This window comes from Rhipicephalus microplus, chromosome 3, assembly GCF_043290135.1.
Source record: "Rhipicephalus microplus isolate Deutch F79 chromosome 3, USDA_Rmic, whole genome shotgun sequence".
Lineage (NCBI taxonomy): Eukaryota > Metazoa > Arthropoda > Arachnida > Ixodida > Ixodidae > Rhipicephalus > Rhipicephalus microplus.
In genome coordinates, this window is record NC_134702.1 from 54111045 (window position 1) to 54128041 (window position 16997).

General features: G+C 46.9%; 1 protein-coding gene across 1 annotated transcript in view; it reads left to right on the forward strand.

Annotated features, from left to right (window-relative positions):
- Nucleotides 1-317: 317 nt before the first annotated feature.
- Nucleotides 318-16997, forward strand: part of LOC119187174 (parathyroid hormone/parathyroid hormone-related peptide receptor) — a 236321-nt gene continuing 219641 nt past the window's right edge. Inside the window, 1 exon segment of the mRNA XM_075889590.1 lies at nt 318-425. Coding sequence (XP_075745705.1) covers nt 390-425 — 36 coding nt within the window. The 5' untranslated portion in view covers nt 318-389.

Consider the following 16997-nt stretch of genomic DNA (forward strand, 5'->3'; position numbering starts at 1 on the left):
GCGTGGCGTTATGCGCTGTAAAAATGAGTGATTGTCGCAATGGAGTTGTAAAGAAGCAGCTCCCTTCCAGCACTCCTTCATCCACGTCTTTTTAGGCTATGTTTCTACGTCCAAGTAAGTCCCCCGAATGGAAGGCGTTAGATCAACACCCTCGTTCTGGCGACGCCGCTGTCGCCACCTCGTCTGGCATCGAAGGAGCCGAGATGGAGCGAATCCACGATGCCTGCTCCGAGATTGTGCCCGGCCGCGCTCTGCAGATGGTCTCAGCCGCTTGGAGTGGCCAACGCCCTCAACCACAGCGACGCGCCGCGGACGTCTGCTTATCATCGGAGGACGCTATTTTATGATCGGTGCCTTACAGGGCGCGCTTCCAGTGCGACGCTGCTGTGATGGTGCCCTTGTACGACGACGAGCTGCCGCCGGCGGTGAGTGTTCGACCTTCTTTCCCGCCGCTCGTTTCGCTCTCTTTAGCTTATCGCCTTCGGTGTCACTTCCGCCCGGCGAGTGTGTCGGTTGCCGCGAGATTATTTGGAGCATGCCTGCGTGTGGCTCCTTTACGTGCCACTACTGACGCCGGTTTGTCGCCGGCACAGTTCGGCGGGTCGCTTGTTACGACGCATCCGAGAGCATTCGATAGACGGCGACGCGGAGAGAGACCACATACGGCGGACGTTGCACGCTCTGGCCGCATTTATCTTCTCGCAGCGCCACACAAAGAGACGTTGCTGTGCCAAGTGTTTTTATCGAAAGCTCTTTCTCAAAAGAGCCTAGAACGTTGGCGGCAATGTGGTGAACCGCTTATTAAGTTCGTGCGATCCTCAAAACAGCGCAGAAACGACGCACAAACACAGAGTGTCATACAAGCGAATGGCCGTCCGATGTTTACGTGCTGTTTTTGACGATCGCGAGCCACCAACCAGCACGAATTTCCGCCCTTTTGAATTCAGGTGCCTCGCTATTCTGAGTACTTTCATATCTTTCTTACCCTTCTTTTTCCCTCTATATCTCTATCCTTTCTATTATTCCCCCTTTCCCCCACCCTAAGTGTAGGGTAGTCAACCGAGCCAAGCTTGGGTAACCTCCCTGCCCTCCCTCTCTATTTCTCTCTCTCTCTTTCTCTCTCTCTCTCGCGTGGTGGGACACTTTGCTTCTGCCGCGGGTTGAAATCGCACAAAGGAATGGCTGTCCCAAACCAAGAAAAGAGAGTCTGCACTTAAAGAAGCGAAATCCTCGATGTACCGGTGTATCCACACAAGGAGTGCCTCACTATTTTCGGGCTTCACGGGCGCCCTTTTCTGAGACCCCATTAAACCACACCATGTAACGGCAGTTCAGTGGCCTCCCGACGCGTCGTATTGATGTTGCTTTCTAAGCGAATTTCATCCACCAGAACACAAAGTAACACTCAGTCCCCTTTATTTTATGAGATCACAGGTGAAAGACATGCTGAGAGAGGCACTTATGGTTTACTTGACCCTATTTATTGCGCGTTTGTATATCCTCGATTCACCTTGATGCTCACCGATTTACGCTTCACTTACACGTTTCATTCTTATTTTACGCTTAAGGCAATTGATCTCCACTATTCGCATTTAATTTTCTTCAATAACTCTTGATTAGATCACCTTAAACGCAAGTGTACTTACCCTTCATTAACTTTTAAATATATCGAACCGTTTTAAAATATGTGACACTACTGCGTTTTTATTAACATCGTGAGGCTCTTGGCAACAGTCGTGCTTATTTTCCGACCGACGAGCCATCCTTAAGGTATTCACGGGGCGCTGTATGCACAGCAGTGGTGTCAGTGTAGTTGTACCTTGGAAAGCCGGTATTTTGCTGATGGAGCACTTGCGATGATTGCCTCGCTTCCAAGTCTAAACTTGCCCAGGAGGTCACAAACATATGATGCACTATTGCATCGTAGTCTTGGAACTCGATAAGATCAACCTCACTTCGTATTTCAGACATGCGCGCTTTCTTCGGTTAAAGTAAATAATTACAGCACCCGTTCCATCCTGGGTCTCGGACAAATCTCTCTCGGAAACGAGTTTGTCAGTGCCAGAGTGATATGGACGTTTGTTTTACCGGGTATCCGTGTTCGCTGCTTGACAAACACATTATCCCAAGTCTTTAATAAAGCGCCCCTGCAATGAGTGGTTTCTATTATGAACTGACCACCACAGGGGCGTCTGCGCCAGCAGTCATTTAGTCATAACACCACCGCGGACCCGAATAAATGTATGCATTCGGCTCCCTGCGTGAATGAGGCTTGTCTTGGGAAAAAGGAGTGCAAAGGTTGAGCCGGGTGCTGAAGGCTCCCTCCCCGGTAGAGGCAACACACCCTTTTGACCCGTTTTTTCGTAGACCCCGGAAAAGAAAACTGCTCGGAGATGACCTTTTGCTGTGGCTCTGCCCTCACATCTTGACGTTTGTCCTAACCTTTCTTATCTTATTCTCTGTTTTGTTTACTTCCACTTTTTCCAGGCAGCAAGAGCTAACCTTAATTGTAGAGGCATGAGTTGATCTTGTATTGATTGACCTTAGATAAATCACATTTGTTTAGTGGCGGTATACGACTATTGTCGCGCAAGGTCGCATGTGAGTTCTGCTCATTTCCTTGTTCGGCCCCGCTGTATACATTAGGCACCGTTGCCGAAAATGTAGATTTTTCTTTTTAGTAGCCTGTTTTGCTTCTAATCGGCCTCTGAAAAGATGCCGAAGGTATACTTTTCAATTCCCTTTGGTGAGCAAAGCGCCAACTTTTACGCCATACGAAGTGAAAACGAACCCGTAATAAATTGCCCCCCCCCCCCCCCCCCCCCCGCTCTTCCCCCCACTTCCCCGCTCCCGGCAAGTGCTTCAAGAAAATAATACCAGCGTGCAATGTTCTGATATTTTCTAGCGAGTCTGTCGCTCTAGAACTGAAAGAGAAAGTACGCAAGCTATCTGCTCCTGCCAGTATTGACGATGTAGCAGCAACTACCTCGCCGAATTGAAGTAAGGCTGAGATTCCACATAAAGCAACAACGTCTAGGTAAGCTTCGCCGTTCACAAGCGATCTCCCGCACATTTTAATATTAATGGCAGAGGAGTGTTTATTACCCAGAGCTGAAGGAATCACTCCGAGGCCTCCAGCCAGTAGGCTTCGGAGTGACACCTTCAAGCCAGTATGTTGTATTCTGTATACTGGCTTCAGTATACGGTTCCAGTCAGTATGCTGGCTGGAAGCGTCGGAAACTCGCACACATTCTGTAGAATGTGTGTTAGTTGGATGCATTGTTGGGTGTTCTTAGTATATGCACTTGCCTTTACCAGTCGAGTATGTGCGCTGTTGAGTCTCTTATTCTGCCTACGTTTTTAACAATCCATCATTACGCATACTTAAGAAAGAGGCTAACTGCAATGAAGAACATCCAGCTTTTTTGCGATCATTGTTTTTTTTTGCTAAAAAAAGGGACTTTCTTACCATTTCCACCCGCTGCCACTCTAGCCTCACCAGTGTGCAGTCGAGGACGGTAATTACCATATGCGTGGGCTGGATTCCCCTTTAAGGGGGGGGGGGGGGTTAATTTTCGTCACCATGCCCACCTCCCTATTTTTGTCTCACACCAAGTAGCATAGCCCCCTTCCCCTCACTGGTGGGCCAGTGTGGAGGGCTGACTTCGCGAACCCCCTCCCCCTTTATGTAATTAGGAGAAGCGGACGCCCCCCTGCCACCACCCCTCCATGTGCGCGCACCAATGGGAATGACAGCAGGTTTGTTCGTTCCGTGCGCAAGCACACATGGTCAGAGGATCAGGGACGTGCTTGGGAAACAAAACAATATTTAATTTTGCTATACTGTGGTACAACGAATGTAAGGACACTTCCAGCAGCTATGAAGCACATAAAATCAATACATGAGGAAACTTTGTAACACACGCACGCACACACACGCACACACACAAATAAGTGCGGGCAAGTCAAGAGACTACGGGAGGATTCGCTTACTTCCAACAGAACGTTTATTAATGAGAATTAGAACATGTATATCTGCCTCAGCGGATCAGTGGCTAGGGTGCTCGGCTGCTGACACGAAGAGCACGGGTTCCATCTAGGCCGCGGAGGTCGCATTTCGATCAAGGCGAAATGGTAGAGGCCCATTTACGGTGTTGTTCACTTAAAAAAAAATTACGGCATATCCATAGACTGAATTATTATGAGTAGGGCGAAGCGTCCGTACAACCGTGAGTCGATCTGTCCATCCGTCCGTCCGTCCGTCTAGTGAACACTCCAAGTACCGCCATCTACATTTTTTTCATCATGTGATAATTATATACAAGTACCACCATCTAGCTGACATTCAAAGAACTAAACGAAAGGTGGCTTCCTTTTACATACATCGAGGACGCACGACCCATGGTTTAAGGAGCTTCACCCCCAAAGGTCCAGCCCTTGTGGCAAATACGCGCTCTCTCGGGTATGTGCCACCGGTGGTTACAAACGATAACGGTACAAACGGGTGACGCCATAAGGAGCTCCGCCTCTATATATCAGATGGTCAAAATTTCCGGAGTCTTCCACGTTGGCGCCTCTCATATCCATATCGTGATTTTGGGAGGTAAAGCAACACATAATATCTTTGAGTATAACCTATGCGTTCACCAGTGCGCGCATGCGCTAATAAACCTGTCTGGGCTATGTACGAAGGAAATCAACTGAAAGCAAGTTCAGCACGCTTTCTTGAGCGTGTTAAACAGGAAAGTGATGTCATCAAATGTTATCGCCCTTACAAACAGTTCAAGATTGAAGGTAAACATATTTGACTGAGATTTGTCTAGCTGGGTGAAATTTTACGAAGCAACCGACTCTCCACACCGGTTTAGTTTTTACGTTTTCCTTACATTCGGAGACCCATTCGGTCTCTTCCTGAAAGTAATGACTAAACGAAGCTGGAGAGTCTGTTCATTCGTAGAGTTCAAGTTTGTCATATATATCGCTCACTTAACAACTGGTGTGCGTGCGTGCGCGGTTGTGTGTGTGTGTGCGTGTGTGTGTGTGTGTGTGTGTGTGTGTGTGTGTGTGTGTGTGTGTGTGTGTGTGTGTGTGTGTGTGCGCGATCGTGTGTTAATGGGTTCGTTGCGCTGATTTTCAGATGTCGGACGCGGTGGTGTTGGCATCGCTGGCTGTGATCGATGAATTGAGAAAGATGCAAACGCAATGAATAACAAAAACCTTCAGTTCTAGCGAGTGATGTTCGCGTGCCCCTTTCCTTCAGTACAAACCGAGAAAGCCGGCTCCCGTATGTCGCTAATGGTAGGAGAGTTCGAGTGGATAAATGTAGGCGGTATATTCACGATGCGCACTCGGTGCGTCCCCCATGTTTGTCCTCCTGATCTTCCCCTCGCGCCTGGTAAGAACAGCGCTTCACCAAGCTTACACAAGTTCATGCACTGCGCTAGGTTCCCGTTCACACGGTTTGCGCAAGTATGGCGCTCGGACGTCTCCAGCTACGGAGATCTGCAGCACTATAGTCACCGGGTCATTGAGCTCAGCATAATCGCAGTGCCTGGCGAGAACTTCCAGTCGTAAATTGGAACCCTGACCTCGTTGAGTAGACACTCGCTTCCGTCGCTCTCCGAGTCCTCCACACTGGTTTGCACCTATCAATGTCTTCAGATAAAGTTAGAACCCATGCACAGTTGCGTGGGGTGCTGATGGAGATGTTTAGGCCAACACCACGATGCCTTTCTGAAGACACGCTTCCAAAAAACATCGCCGAAGCCAGGTGATGTACGTGCCGACTTCCGGAATGCCCCCGCGGTTCGATTTTGTTTAGGAGAGTCGCAGGCGCTGCGTCGTTCCACCCGACAGTGTAAGAATAAAACCGAGGCCTTCAGCGTGGCAAGAAGTTGTTCTGAATCAGAACCACGCCATTGTTTCTAATTGCCATAAACAAGAAAACACTATATGAATGGCATGTATTGGGAGTTGTCCCGGCCTTAACGCATGTATTTCTTCGTGGCAAATGCTTAGGATAGCGCCAGACACAAAGAAAAAATGTGTATATCGCAACAAGTGAAAGTCTTAAAAGACAAATCATGACAATGTTTTCACTCATTTAATCATGATTAGCTGCAAAAGAATAAAAAAGAAGCAGTTGTTCTCTGCATGTACTAATACAACCGACGAGCGAAGCTCCTTGGATATTGGACGTAAACGATTATGCGCCTTATCTCGCTGCTGGCTTTTATGAAGTCGGTAGAGTGTGGAGCGGGTGGGGAGAGCGTCTGCTTCGCTCGGTGGCGGGAAAAACTGAGTGAGTGTGCATGCGGTCTGCGTGGCGCAGCGCGTGCCACTTCTGCGCCGGGAGCACGCACCTGTCGTTTTGCTTGGCGTGTTTGCCCGGCGCAGGAAGCTTCGACGGCGATGGTGAATTGGGGGCCTAAAGAGATAGTGAGCAGCTGCGTTAGTTTTTCTGTTAAATTAGCGATGCGAAGTGGATCCTTCACTGATTCGCAAAAAAAAAAAAATAATTGCTACATAGTGGACAGTTCGAAGTTGTACTTGCAGTAGGCAGGTTAGTGTAGTTTAAAAGGATAAATGTTGTTCACTTGCCTGCGAGACGATTGAGGCATCTACCGAGAACTGAAGCTCGCCTGCTAATTGAGTAAGCGATGTGCACGAGGCCCGATTACTCTGTCGCGTTCTGCTCTTGAAGGCGATGCTCAAGCATCCTCCAAGGACACCAACGTAGCCTCGCATTTCAGGGTGGACCAAAGTTCTTTAAATGCGAAGCATTTTCATAGCGAACTTCGGCGACTTTGAGCGTACCTATCTATCTAGCCACCTACGACTTTTAGCTCTCCTGGCCGTTTCGATAATGGTATAGATACCAAACTTGGTATGGCATAGCATGACTGTACGAAGAACATATTTGACTAGTCATATCATGAAAATCATGACATGTATGTCATGTATGTCATGATTTACATTTTATGGTCCTGCAGCCCTTGCGATGGTTTCGTTCACATGGCATGCTGCAAAGCTTGTATGGTATGGCATGATTGTATGGCGAACGGAAGCGACAGACCCTAACATGAAAATAATGATATGCGTGTCATGTGACATGACTACATGCCACACTGATGATGCGCTCACGGCCGTTTCGCTAGCGTCACATATACCAAATTTGGTATTACAGTACGTCAATGGACGACGAAGGTATGTGACTGGTGCAAACATGATAATCATTGGATGCGTGACATGTAACAGCATGAATACATGGGACGTTCATGATGCACTGGCGGCCGTTTCCCTAGCTTCACTTATACCAAATTCGGTATTACGGGACGTGAATGGATGACGAAGGTATGATACTGGAGCAAACATAATAAGCATGATATGCGTGTCACATAACAACGTGACTACATGCTACGCTAATTCTGTGCTCGCGGTCGTTTCGCCAGCTTCACGTGTACCAAAATCATTATTACGCGACGCGAACGGACGACATAGATAAATGACACATACAAACATGATAATCACGACATGCGTGTCATGCAACAGGATGACTACATGTCACACTGATGATGCGCTCACGGCCGTTCAGCTAGCTTCACATAAGCCGAATTGGGTATTGCGTGACTACAATGAATGACGAAGATGACTGGTGCAAACATGATAGTCATGAGATGCGTGTCATGTGAGAACATGACTTCATGCCACAGTCAAGGTGCCAACACATTTCGACGTGACGCGGTGCGCGTGCTCGCCGATGTTCATTTCGTCGCCTCACGCCGGCGTTGCCATGCCAGGTGGCAGTCCTGCCACATGCTCGCAGTCGTGAGCCGTGCTGCGTTGCTTTGACACATGCGCGTTTCAGCGCGTCCGGCGTCCCTCCTTCACGAAAAGAGGGGGACGCAGTGTTGTCTGGGTAACGCATCGGCGCGAAATGCAGCATGTCGCATTTCGCGCCGGTTGCCGTCGGGCCGCCCCGACGGACGCTGGTCGTGCCTGCCGTGAGGAGACTATATATAGAGCTCGCGTTTTGCCTACGTAGCGTCACTGTGCCCAGCGTGCGCGCGCGTCGACGCTACATTGGAGTATATTGGGCCCTTCGTAATGCGCTCGCGGCCGTGTTGCTAGCTCCACATATACCGAATTTGGCGTTACGTGACGTCAATGGATGGCGAAACATATGACTGATACAATGCATGATAATCCTGACACGCGTGTCATGTAAGAACACAACAACATACCACGCTCATAGCGTGCTCGTGGCCATCTCGCTAGCTCCACATATACCAAATTTTGTATCACGTGACGGGAATAGATGACGAAGGTAAACGACATATCCAAACATGATAATCACGACAAAGACGTCATGTACGGCATTATCTACCTCCACCTCGTGACGCAGTGCTGATTTTAAAGTGACATATCAACATTTCTCATTCGTGCTTCGCATATCATCAATTCCCATTGTACGTGGGATCTGCCGTTTCTTTTAGGGAACTTCAATGAATTTCTCGGAGAATTCAAAATAACGCATCATAACTGTTTCGTGTTCTGCCCACAAACTAACAGTGCTGTGCAAAGCTTTATTATAATTGCGAAGCCCTACATTCAACTGACCCTCTTTGAACGCCGTGATATGAGAAAAAAAAAGAGCAACGTTTCATTATTTACAAATGTATCGCTGCAGGTCTCAGGCCATGGGTGGTCCATGCCCTCTACTCTTCATGTCCGCAAACTGCAAATGATTCAAAAGAAGCGAAAGATGCCGAAGTGGCACACCTATATAAGAAAAAAGGCGCACCAAAGAATCCAACTTTGTCGTGGAGATTTAGTTTCTTCATGAGTATAACACTTTCAGCTATGGTGTAACTCACTAAGGATGCTTCGTTAGGATACGGCGAAATAAAAATGCTTCAGGTGCTGACGTTCTCTACACTTAGCGACGTTCCTCAAACACCGCTAGGTGGGCCCATGACGAGGAGTCTCAGTAATGAGAGTAGCGGGGTACGGAACTCTTGAACTACAAGTACACGAGGAATGTCGTTAGGAAATGGAAGACGCGAACTAAAAAACTGTCAGGTATGCAACTAGACAACAGAAGAAGACCAAGCGGAAAAGAGTAATCGGTTGAAAAAGGTGCTAGAGAAACGGAGGAGGGTCTCTGTGATATAGGAATGCATACGAAATCAGCCTTGCATGAAAGTGTAGAGAACTTTCCAGATGGAAACTGCCAAAGAAAGGGTGTCAAAGTTTGAAGACAGCCCGGCACTGTAGCGCGCAGTCGAGCCAAGTACAAAACGATAAACGGACTACGCGTGCATGCAGTGCGTGCTGAGCGGAGGTGTTCACCATTTTCCGCCTATTCTCGACGTCTGATACCTTTCTGAAAAGGGCTGCAGACCAAGGCAATCGGGTTGAATGTTTCGAAACCCTGGGATACAGTGAAGGCTAAATAAACAGTACGTCATGTTGTAGGAATATCCAGGCGTGCCTGAGGTGCCACAGTATGTTTGGCTTCTCCTGGATGCACTCGGCTGCGAGTGGTTAGAAGGCACCGGGTCTGCGGGGCCAGCGAAACGGTGCTGGCGAGTTGAAATTTCTATATCTCCCGAACGTACACTCAAAGAGAAAATTAAATTAGTTATTAAATGCAAAGCATTTGTTGATGAACTTCGGCGACATTGACCGTATCTCTGTCAATCTTGCAGCCTACGGCTTTTAGCTCTCCTGACCGTTTCGAAAATCGGATCTATACCAAAACTGGAATAGCATAACATGACTGTATGGCAAGCATAAATGACTAGTCATAACATGAAAATTGCAATTTGTATGCCATGAATATCATGACTTACATTGCATGGCCTCGCTGCTTTTGCGGTGGTTTTGCTCATATGACATTTGCAAAACTGGTATGGCATGACATGAATGCATGGCGAACATAAGTGACAGGTCCTAACGTGGAAATCATGACATGCCTGTCATGTAAGAACATGACAACATGCCACGTTAATGATGCGCTCGCGGCTGTTTCGCTAGCTTTACATGTACCAAATTTGGTATTACGTGACGCGAACGGACGAAGAAGGTAAATGACACGTCTGAACATGACAATAATGACATTCGTGTCATTGAAAACATCACTATACATGCTACGCACATAGTGTACTCGGGCCCGTTTCACTTAACTTTTTCAGAACAAGATGAAAAGTGTACCAGGTTTAAGGATTTGCTTACATGAAAATGCACCGTGCAGGATGTAAATGTTCTAAACACGGATCGATCAGGCAGCACTCAAAGCCCATTAAATTCCACTCGCGCACGCTAGTGGTTTCGTCTGTTCAAGTAATTCATTGATGCAAAGAAAAAAAATATTATAAAACAACATGCAAAAGAAAATGTTTTCAAATTTTATTTTATAAACTTTATAATTTTATAAAACGTTAGCCTGCGTGCTCTCCCTTCGTCAAAAAACATTCCTCGGCCACGGCGGCCGAATTTCGGTGGACGCGAAAGGCAAAGAACATTCGTGTGCTTGTTAAACAACCCCGGGTGGTCAAAGTTGGGCAGGAGCATTCCACCACAGCGTCCTTCGTAATCGAATGGCGATTTGAAAGCGTAATCCACCAGCCCCCACAGTCGTAGCGTTCATGCTAGGAACTAATGCATTAAACAGATATCTCAGATAGACGGGTGTCACCAGTCATTTTATTCTAACTTCTCTTTTACATGGCTCCATATTACAGTTCCACCTCTTTGTCTTCTTCACGATCTAAGCGCAGACTACTTCAATTATCCTTTTTCTATTGGTTATATGTATATTGCCACGTTCCATTTCACAAGTTTTTGTTATCGTTCCGAAACACCACACGATTCTCGGCGCAAACCGCGCCTGCAGGTTTCGAGAAGGTTCCGGACTGTAGTAGATCATTTCGATAAGATCACGCCCACTGTGCGAACGGTACAGATTGTTCTGGAAGCTACGCCACCGCCAGCGATAACGCTAGAACATTCGACGGCAATGGTATAAATGCCGACGCGCTTCGCCGCTTGTCAGTTGTTGATCGAAGGCCGACGCTGCGTTCGCCGCTATCAGTCCGAGACTGCTATCTGTGCAAGACTGCTGCTGTAATTAGACTTTCCCTTTACCGGGCACAGGTTCGCCCAAATAAACAGTTAAATCCCAACACGAAGTTTCCTGTCTTTGGCCACGTCACGACCCCGTGACAATATATAAATAATCAGCATCGATGCTATAACATCAATGTCAATAACGTTAATATAAATTCATATTATTAACGTCGACGTTGCCGACTTCTTGCCGACATCGTTAGGATGCTTGCAGAGGAGGTTCTCTTTTCTGGATGACTTTCTAGGTCTACATGGACCATGTGAAGTAGTTTAAAAAGTTCGAAATTAAGGTGGGAATTTATTTTATTTTGATTGCTTTTTTAATGTTATTTTCTTGTGCTTGTTGATCTTCTCCGGTTCAAGCCTTTGTTTCCAAGTGATGTGCCGTTTTTACAATAACGTCACTTTTCGTTTTGATTTATTTTTGTTTAGTTATATGTAAATGAAACTGTTGCTGTGCTGCCATGAGCCCTAGTGAATGGGGGTGGTAAGCTCGGCAAGCTGTCGGAAGACAGCTTTTATTCGCCACTCCTCTGTCTGCTTGTAAAATGGACATAAATAAAATTGATTGATTGATTGATTGACTGGCGTATATAGATAAAACAGGCCTCCTTGACGCGTCGAGTAGCACTCTTACCTACAACTTGGCGTGATATGCTGTTGAAATCATGTACTTAGAAAAAAAAAAATGCTTAGCGCGGTCGATATGCGTTAGGGTTCGGACTTTCTTGGGAATTTCAGGAGATCACTGCTCCAGAGGATCCCTTTTGGACGGAACTTTGAAGAAGGGCATGCGCTCCGTACAAGTACAATGACCATAACGGCAGTTTGGTACAAAACACGTCCAACCCATTTTAGACACCTCTGAGCAGTTCAATGCCACCTTCGTTCATACCATAGCATAAAACGCGCGCTCCAAGAAAAAGGCGTGGCTTCACTCCAACAAGAAAGACGCAGGATGGGCAGCATGTGACATGTTGCTGCCCAGACGACTGCTGAATTCGCTCGTCGTAGCGCCATCAAAGAAGGCACCGACTAAGCTGCAAACCACTGATGACTGCCCGAACATAACGTGGACGCGCGGGGATTTCGTGGTGGAGGGGGGGGGGGGGGGTCAAGTAGCTGTCATATTTTTACGCCGTGCTTTGGGTATATAATAAAAGGAGGTTATCCGACTTGGCAAAAATCAGGCAGGATAAAAATTTAATCTTTCCCTATATGGAAATAAATCTTTATTTTGAGTCATGGTTATAGGCGGCATGAGGCACCACGAATGAAGAGGGCACAACTACCCACCCATCCATCCTTCCATCCATCTAAACTCCCGTCTCACCGAGTCACGGGAGATTGTTTTATGTTATGAGATTTATTAGCGTATATTTAATTGTGTATATTGACCGAACTGCTGCACCCGCGATCGACACCATGCCGTTTCAATTTTTCCAACTCCATTCTCATTATTCACCCTAAAATCCCCGAAAGAATGCGGCTTTGTTATCTCTCGGGTCCCATAATTTCGCATCGATTCGCTGCCGCTTTCCCCCCACATATTATTATGAGGCACTGTTAGTGCATGGTTTGTCTACTCACTATATATAGCTAACTATAGATTCAGTCGGAAAGCATGCGATGTCACACTGGGGCTAAGAAGCGAGCGAATATTTCTTGAAGAGGTGCAGGCGCATTTTGGACTGTTTTCCTACAGGTGTCTCGCATATTCACTTAATTTCATTTCTTTAATGAGCACAGGAGGCTTACGGTCAACGATTAATTTCGCTTGCACCACAATAGGACTCAAACCCACGTAGTCAAGATGGACGTTTCTCTACCATAAGTAGAGCTCACTAATAAGTCAACTCCCTCACATTCAAATAAAGCAGTGAGTCTAAGCGATTTCGTGTGAGCAATATTTCGGAGAGAGTGAGTCCTATAGTGAGTATGCTTGAGAAAAAGTTTGGTGAGTCTGAGTCGGGGTGAGCCAGCTCATATAATATTTTTTCAGTGAGTCTGAGTGAGGTCAACATTTTCTCTCGAGCTGTGCTCTATACCACGGTGTATATTCCTTACACCGTCCTCGGTACTCACTGCGCAAGATTGGGAACATAACTGCCTGAATTGTGCCCTATGCTTTGTCGTCGGGCGTGCATCACGGCAGTATCAGTGAGAAACACGTTTTTAAATATCTTCCGCATTTTGGCGGCTGATTTATGATAGTGAACAATGCTATGCTTCTCAAGAACGTCTGATGTGCTTACCAGCAGCTGCACGATATCGCGAAATGTATGGTGGAGAGCTGCTAATTACTTTCAGCGAATGCAGGCGCTCGCTTGAAAAAAAAAAGTTAGATTTGTAAGGCATTTGAAATCATGGTACGCTGTTACCTCATTTCAACGAGTGTGGTTCATTTTGATTATTTTTGAAACGTCGTCTCCTGTGGTGTTTCTCCAATAACGAATCACTGAAGCGTATTGAAAATATATTTACGCTCATGCGGCTGTAGAAACGTGGCTGATTAACAGGCTCCACATTCCAAAGCCTGAACACTGTGACCGCGAGGGTAAGTGGTATTCGCTTGTGAAAGGGGCCTCCAACAGAGTTTGTCGTCCGGCCCCGCACACTAGATAAGTATCGTTGCAGTCGAACGAGGATTAACCTCTTGAGTGAGTATTGCTCCAATACCGCTGTAGGGAAGACGGATGTTTTGATCATGAAGGGATTATATCCTTTGGGCCAGGAAGTACGGAAATGAGTGTTCGTTTTCGAACGCTGGCCCCGACGCGTTGTCTTTTGTGCCTGAATGGCCTGTACAAGCGGCGACGAGATGTCATTGAGGACGGTGGTATCGTACTTACAACTAGACATAAATATCCCGAAGAACCGGCTACGAACCGTGGAAAAGGACGTTTTACATGGGAAAAGCAGCAGGTGGGCAAGCTATATGAGATCACTTCAGCGGGTTATCGTTTTCGTTGCATTGTGGTTTTGGGGATTATATTTCTGGCTTTCGGTTTAGGTAACCGTGGTTGGGAGTGTTCTTTCTGAATGTTATCAGATTGGCAATTGGCTGTCGTACAACTTGATTCATTCCTAATTGCTCTCAGAACAATTAGACTCTTTACGAATAGGCTACTCGTATAGTTTTGTAGTTAGTGAGAAATCAGAAATGGTCATTCCACGCTGAATGCCTCAGTCATTTCAGCGACTATCTCTAATGTGTTCGAAAAAAATCGTGCGGATTTGGAACCTTTGAAAACAGTGAGTTGGTAGAATGTTTCGGAGATAAAAAATTTATGGTGACGTGGGTGTTGTCGACTTCGCTAGATATGAGAGAAAAATAAGCTTTGGCCATGAGCGAAAATTTCACAGATGCACTGAATGAATAATGAAGAATCTTTGCCTGGCATGCGTTTTGAGTCCAGACCTTCTATGAGATAAACAATCGCTTTACCACTGAACCACGCCATTGCGTGAAACTGCTTCAAAAAAATGAAAGAAAACGCTACACAAATGTCACGTAATGCAAGGAGGAGTCTCCTTAACGCATGTATCTTGCGAAGTAGATGCCTAGAATCGCGCCAGGCGTCAAGACTTGAGAATTGCACAACAATTTAACGGTTTAAAGACACACCCCATTACAAAGCGCTCATTCATATTTAATCATCGTCAGCAGCAGAAACATCACGAACCTGACAAGCTGCGCAAGTTCATGCTGCCACTTTATATTCTCCGCTGTTTATTTTCTCTTCTTCCCTACTTTTCGGGCAAGAATCCTCTAACGGTCTTGCATTATTAATATCGCGGACGCGTCCATCTTTCTCTGCTGCCGATAAAACGCGAGGCTTCATGCAGGCTAGTGTCCAAGCACACATTCGGGTGGATGTCTCCACATTCGATCAGAATATGTTCCGACTTTATTAGCTACCCCACAGCACATACTGTTCTATGCTCCATATTGTATGCTATGTCTCCATATTCTATGATATGAATGAAGCAAAGAAGTAGAAATTCCAGTGATCGCTTTTCTTTGCTAGACACGATATTAATGAGAACCGGCTTGCAATAATTTCAATGATGCCCTGCCAGCGGCAAGTTATCACTTCTTCACCTATTTAGGCACATTTACATTACAATTACTTGTAATATCATCCCCTCTACTTTTCTTGGCATCATTGTCTGTTAGTTCGCGTTATTATTGTGTCTAACAAAAAATAACAGTCTTGAATTATCGCTTCTGTCTTCCATATATGGAGACGATATCGTTCGGACAGGATTGATACCTCCAATTAATATGCGAGGGATTATTGCTCAACTGTCAGCTCGTAATATGGCCACGCGCCACGTGATACCAAAAGGCAGAAAAGGAGTGTTTCGCACTCGACGCCAAAGCTACAATTGGATCTGACTAAAATTCCCAGGTTTATGTGCACGTATATACTACATAAAGTGGTCGGGGGCATGGCCTCCACTGTAACTCAGGTGGTCTATGGAGCATCGGATGCGATGCTTGAAGGTCTAGGTTCGGCCCTTACAACTTTCATGTTATGATTTTGTCTACCTCTCTCTCTTTAAACTTGCATTGTGACCATATTCCAAAAACTCCAAAGCGGGACGGGGAGGGTGGGTGTTTGGGAATGACAGAAGAAAGAACATGTCATATAGCTCAAACAGGCAACTCCACATTTAACGGCGCAGCCTTTCAGATATGAATTAAATGCACGTAGTGTGTCAAAAACTGCGCCTGTATGTGCCACAGGAATTGGGCAAGCACCCCTACCGAGTACAACAGGTGCGATGGAACGGAATGATGCTAGAAAGAGAGAGAGCGGAGCAAAGAATAGCGCCTCTTTAGATGGGAGTTGAGTGAAATCAGGAGCGCTGAGGCAAAAACTCTGAAGGGGGCTGAGAGGCGACCGGACTTCGATCGAAAGTGGGACAAAACACTGTCCCCCAAGGAGGTTGGCGGGACAGGGGGACTCCGAAACCAAGACATGTCCCGCCTAAATCAGGACGTCTGGTCACATTACATAGCTAATAACATCCCGTGTACGTTTTCTTGCATCATTGTTTGTTCTCGACAATATGCCCTTGCTTGGTGTTTTGCGCTTACTTCCTCTTCGACTCTTCCGCTCGGGTCCTGTTGTGTCTTTTGTAGGAATGCCACAGCAGACCAAACGCCGCGGCGCCTGCCCAGTGATGTGTGGTCAGCGAATGTATACAGGATCTGTGCGCCGTTTGCGTAGCGGCGGGTGGAAAGTGTCGAAACCTTGAGTTACACGTGGCCGTGAAACCAACAGATAATAAATGAAAAACTTGCAGAAGGCTTCGGCTTCGCTTTCAAGAATAGAACGTGATAGCGCATAATTGGGCCCCGTTGGCAACGCCTTCTCCATCGCTAGCCAAGCTTCCCTTGTCGGTGTGTGTAGTTTTGTGTAGTTGCGCCGTAGTTGTGCAAGCTCCGGCAGCCGCGCCTACGCCGGTCGGGGAGAGGGCGGATGCCCTCGTATTCCAGCGCACCCGTGGAGGCGCGGTCCTTCGCCCGCCCCGAACCGGTAGACAGTAGTCGACTGAGGTCACCGACACACGCGCGCGTTAAGAAGTGCACGTGGATAGAACCCAGAGCTTTACAATAGGGACGCAAGGCACAGCGGGATGCCCCGGCGAGAGGGCCGCTCCCTTTGGAATATTACGACAGGTGGCAGGACGGCCAGTAGCGACACTGCGGAAGAGCCAGGTAGGTTTCAGTACCCTTCGTGCGTAGCGGCTACGTCCTTTGGCACCTGCGCGGCCTAGCAAACTTGTTGGGTTGCAGCGATTACGCCCAAAAGTCGTTGTCTGCAAGGCGAATGTCCAATTATAGGCCTGACCAC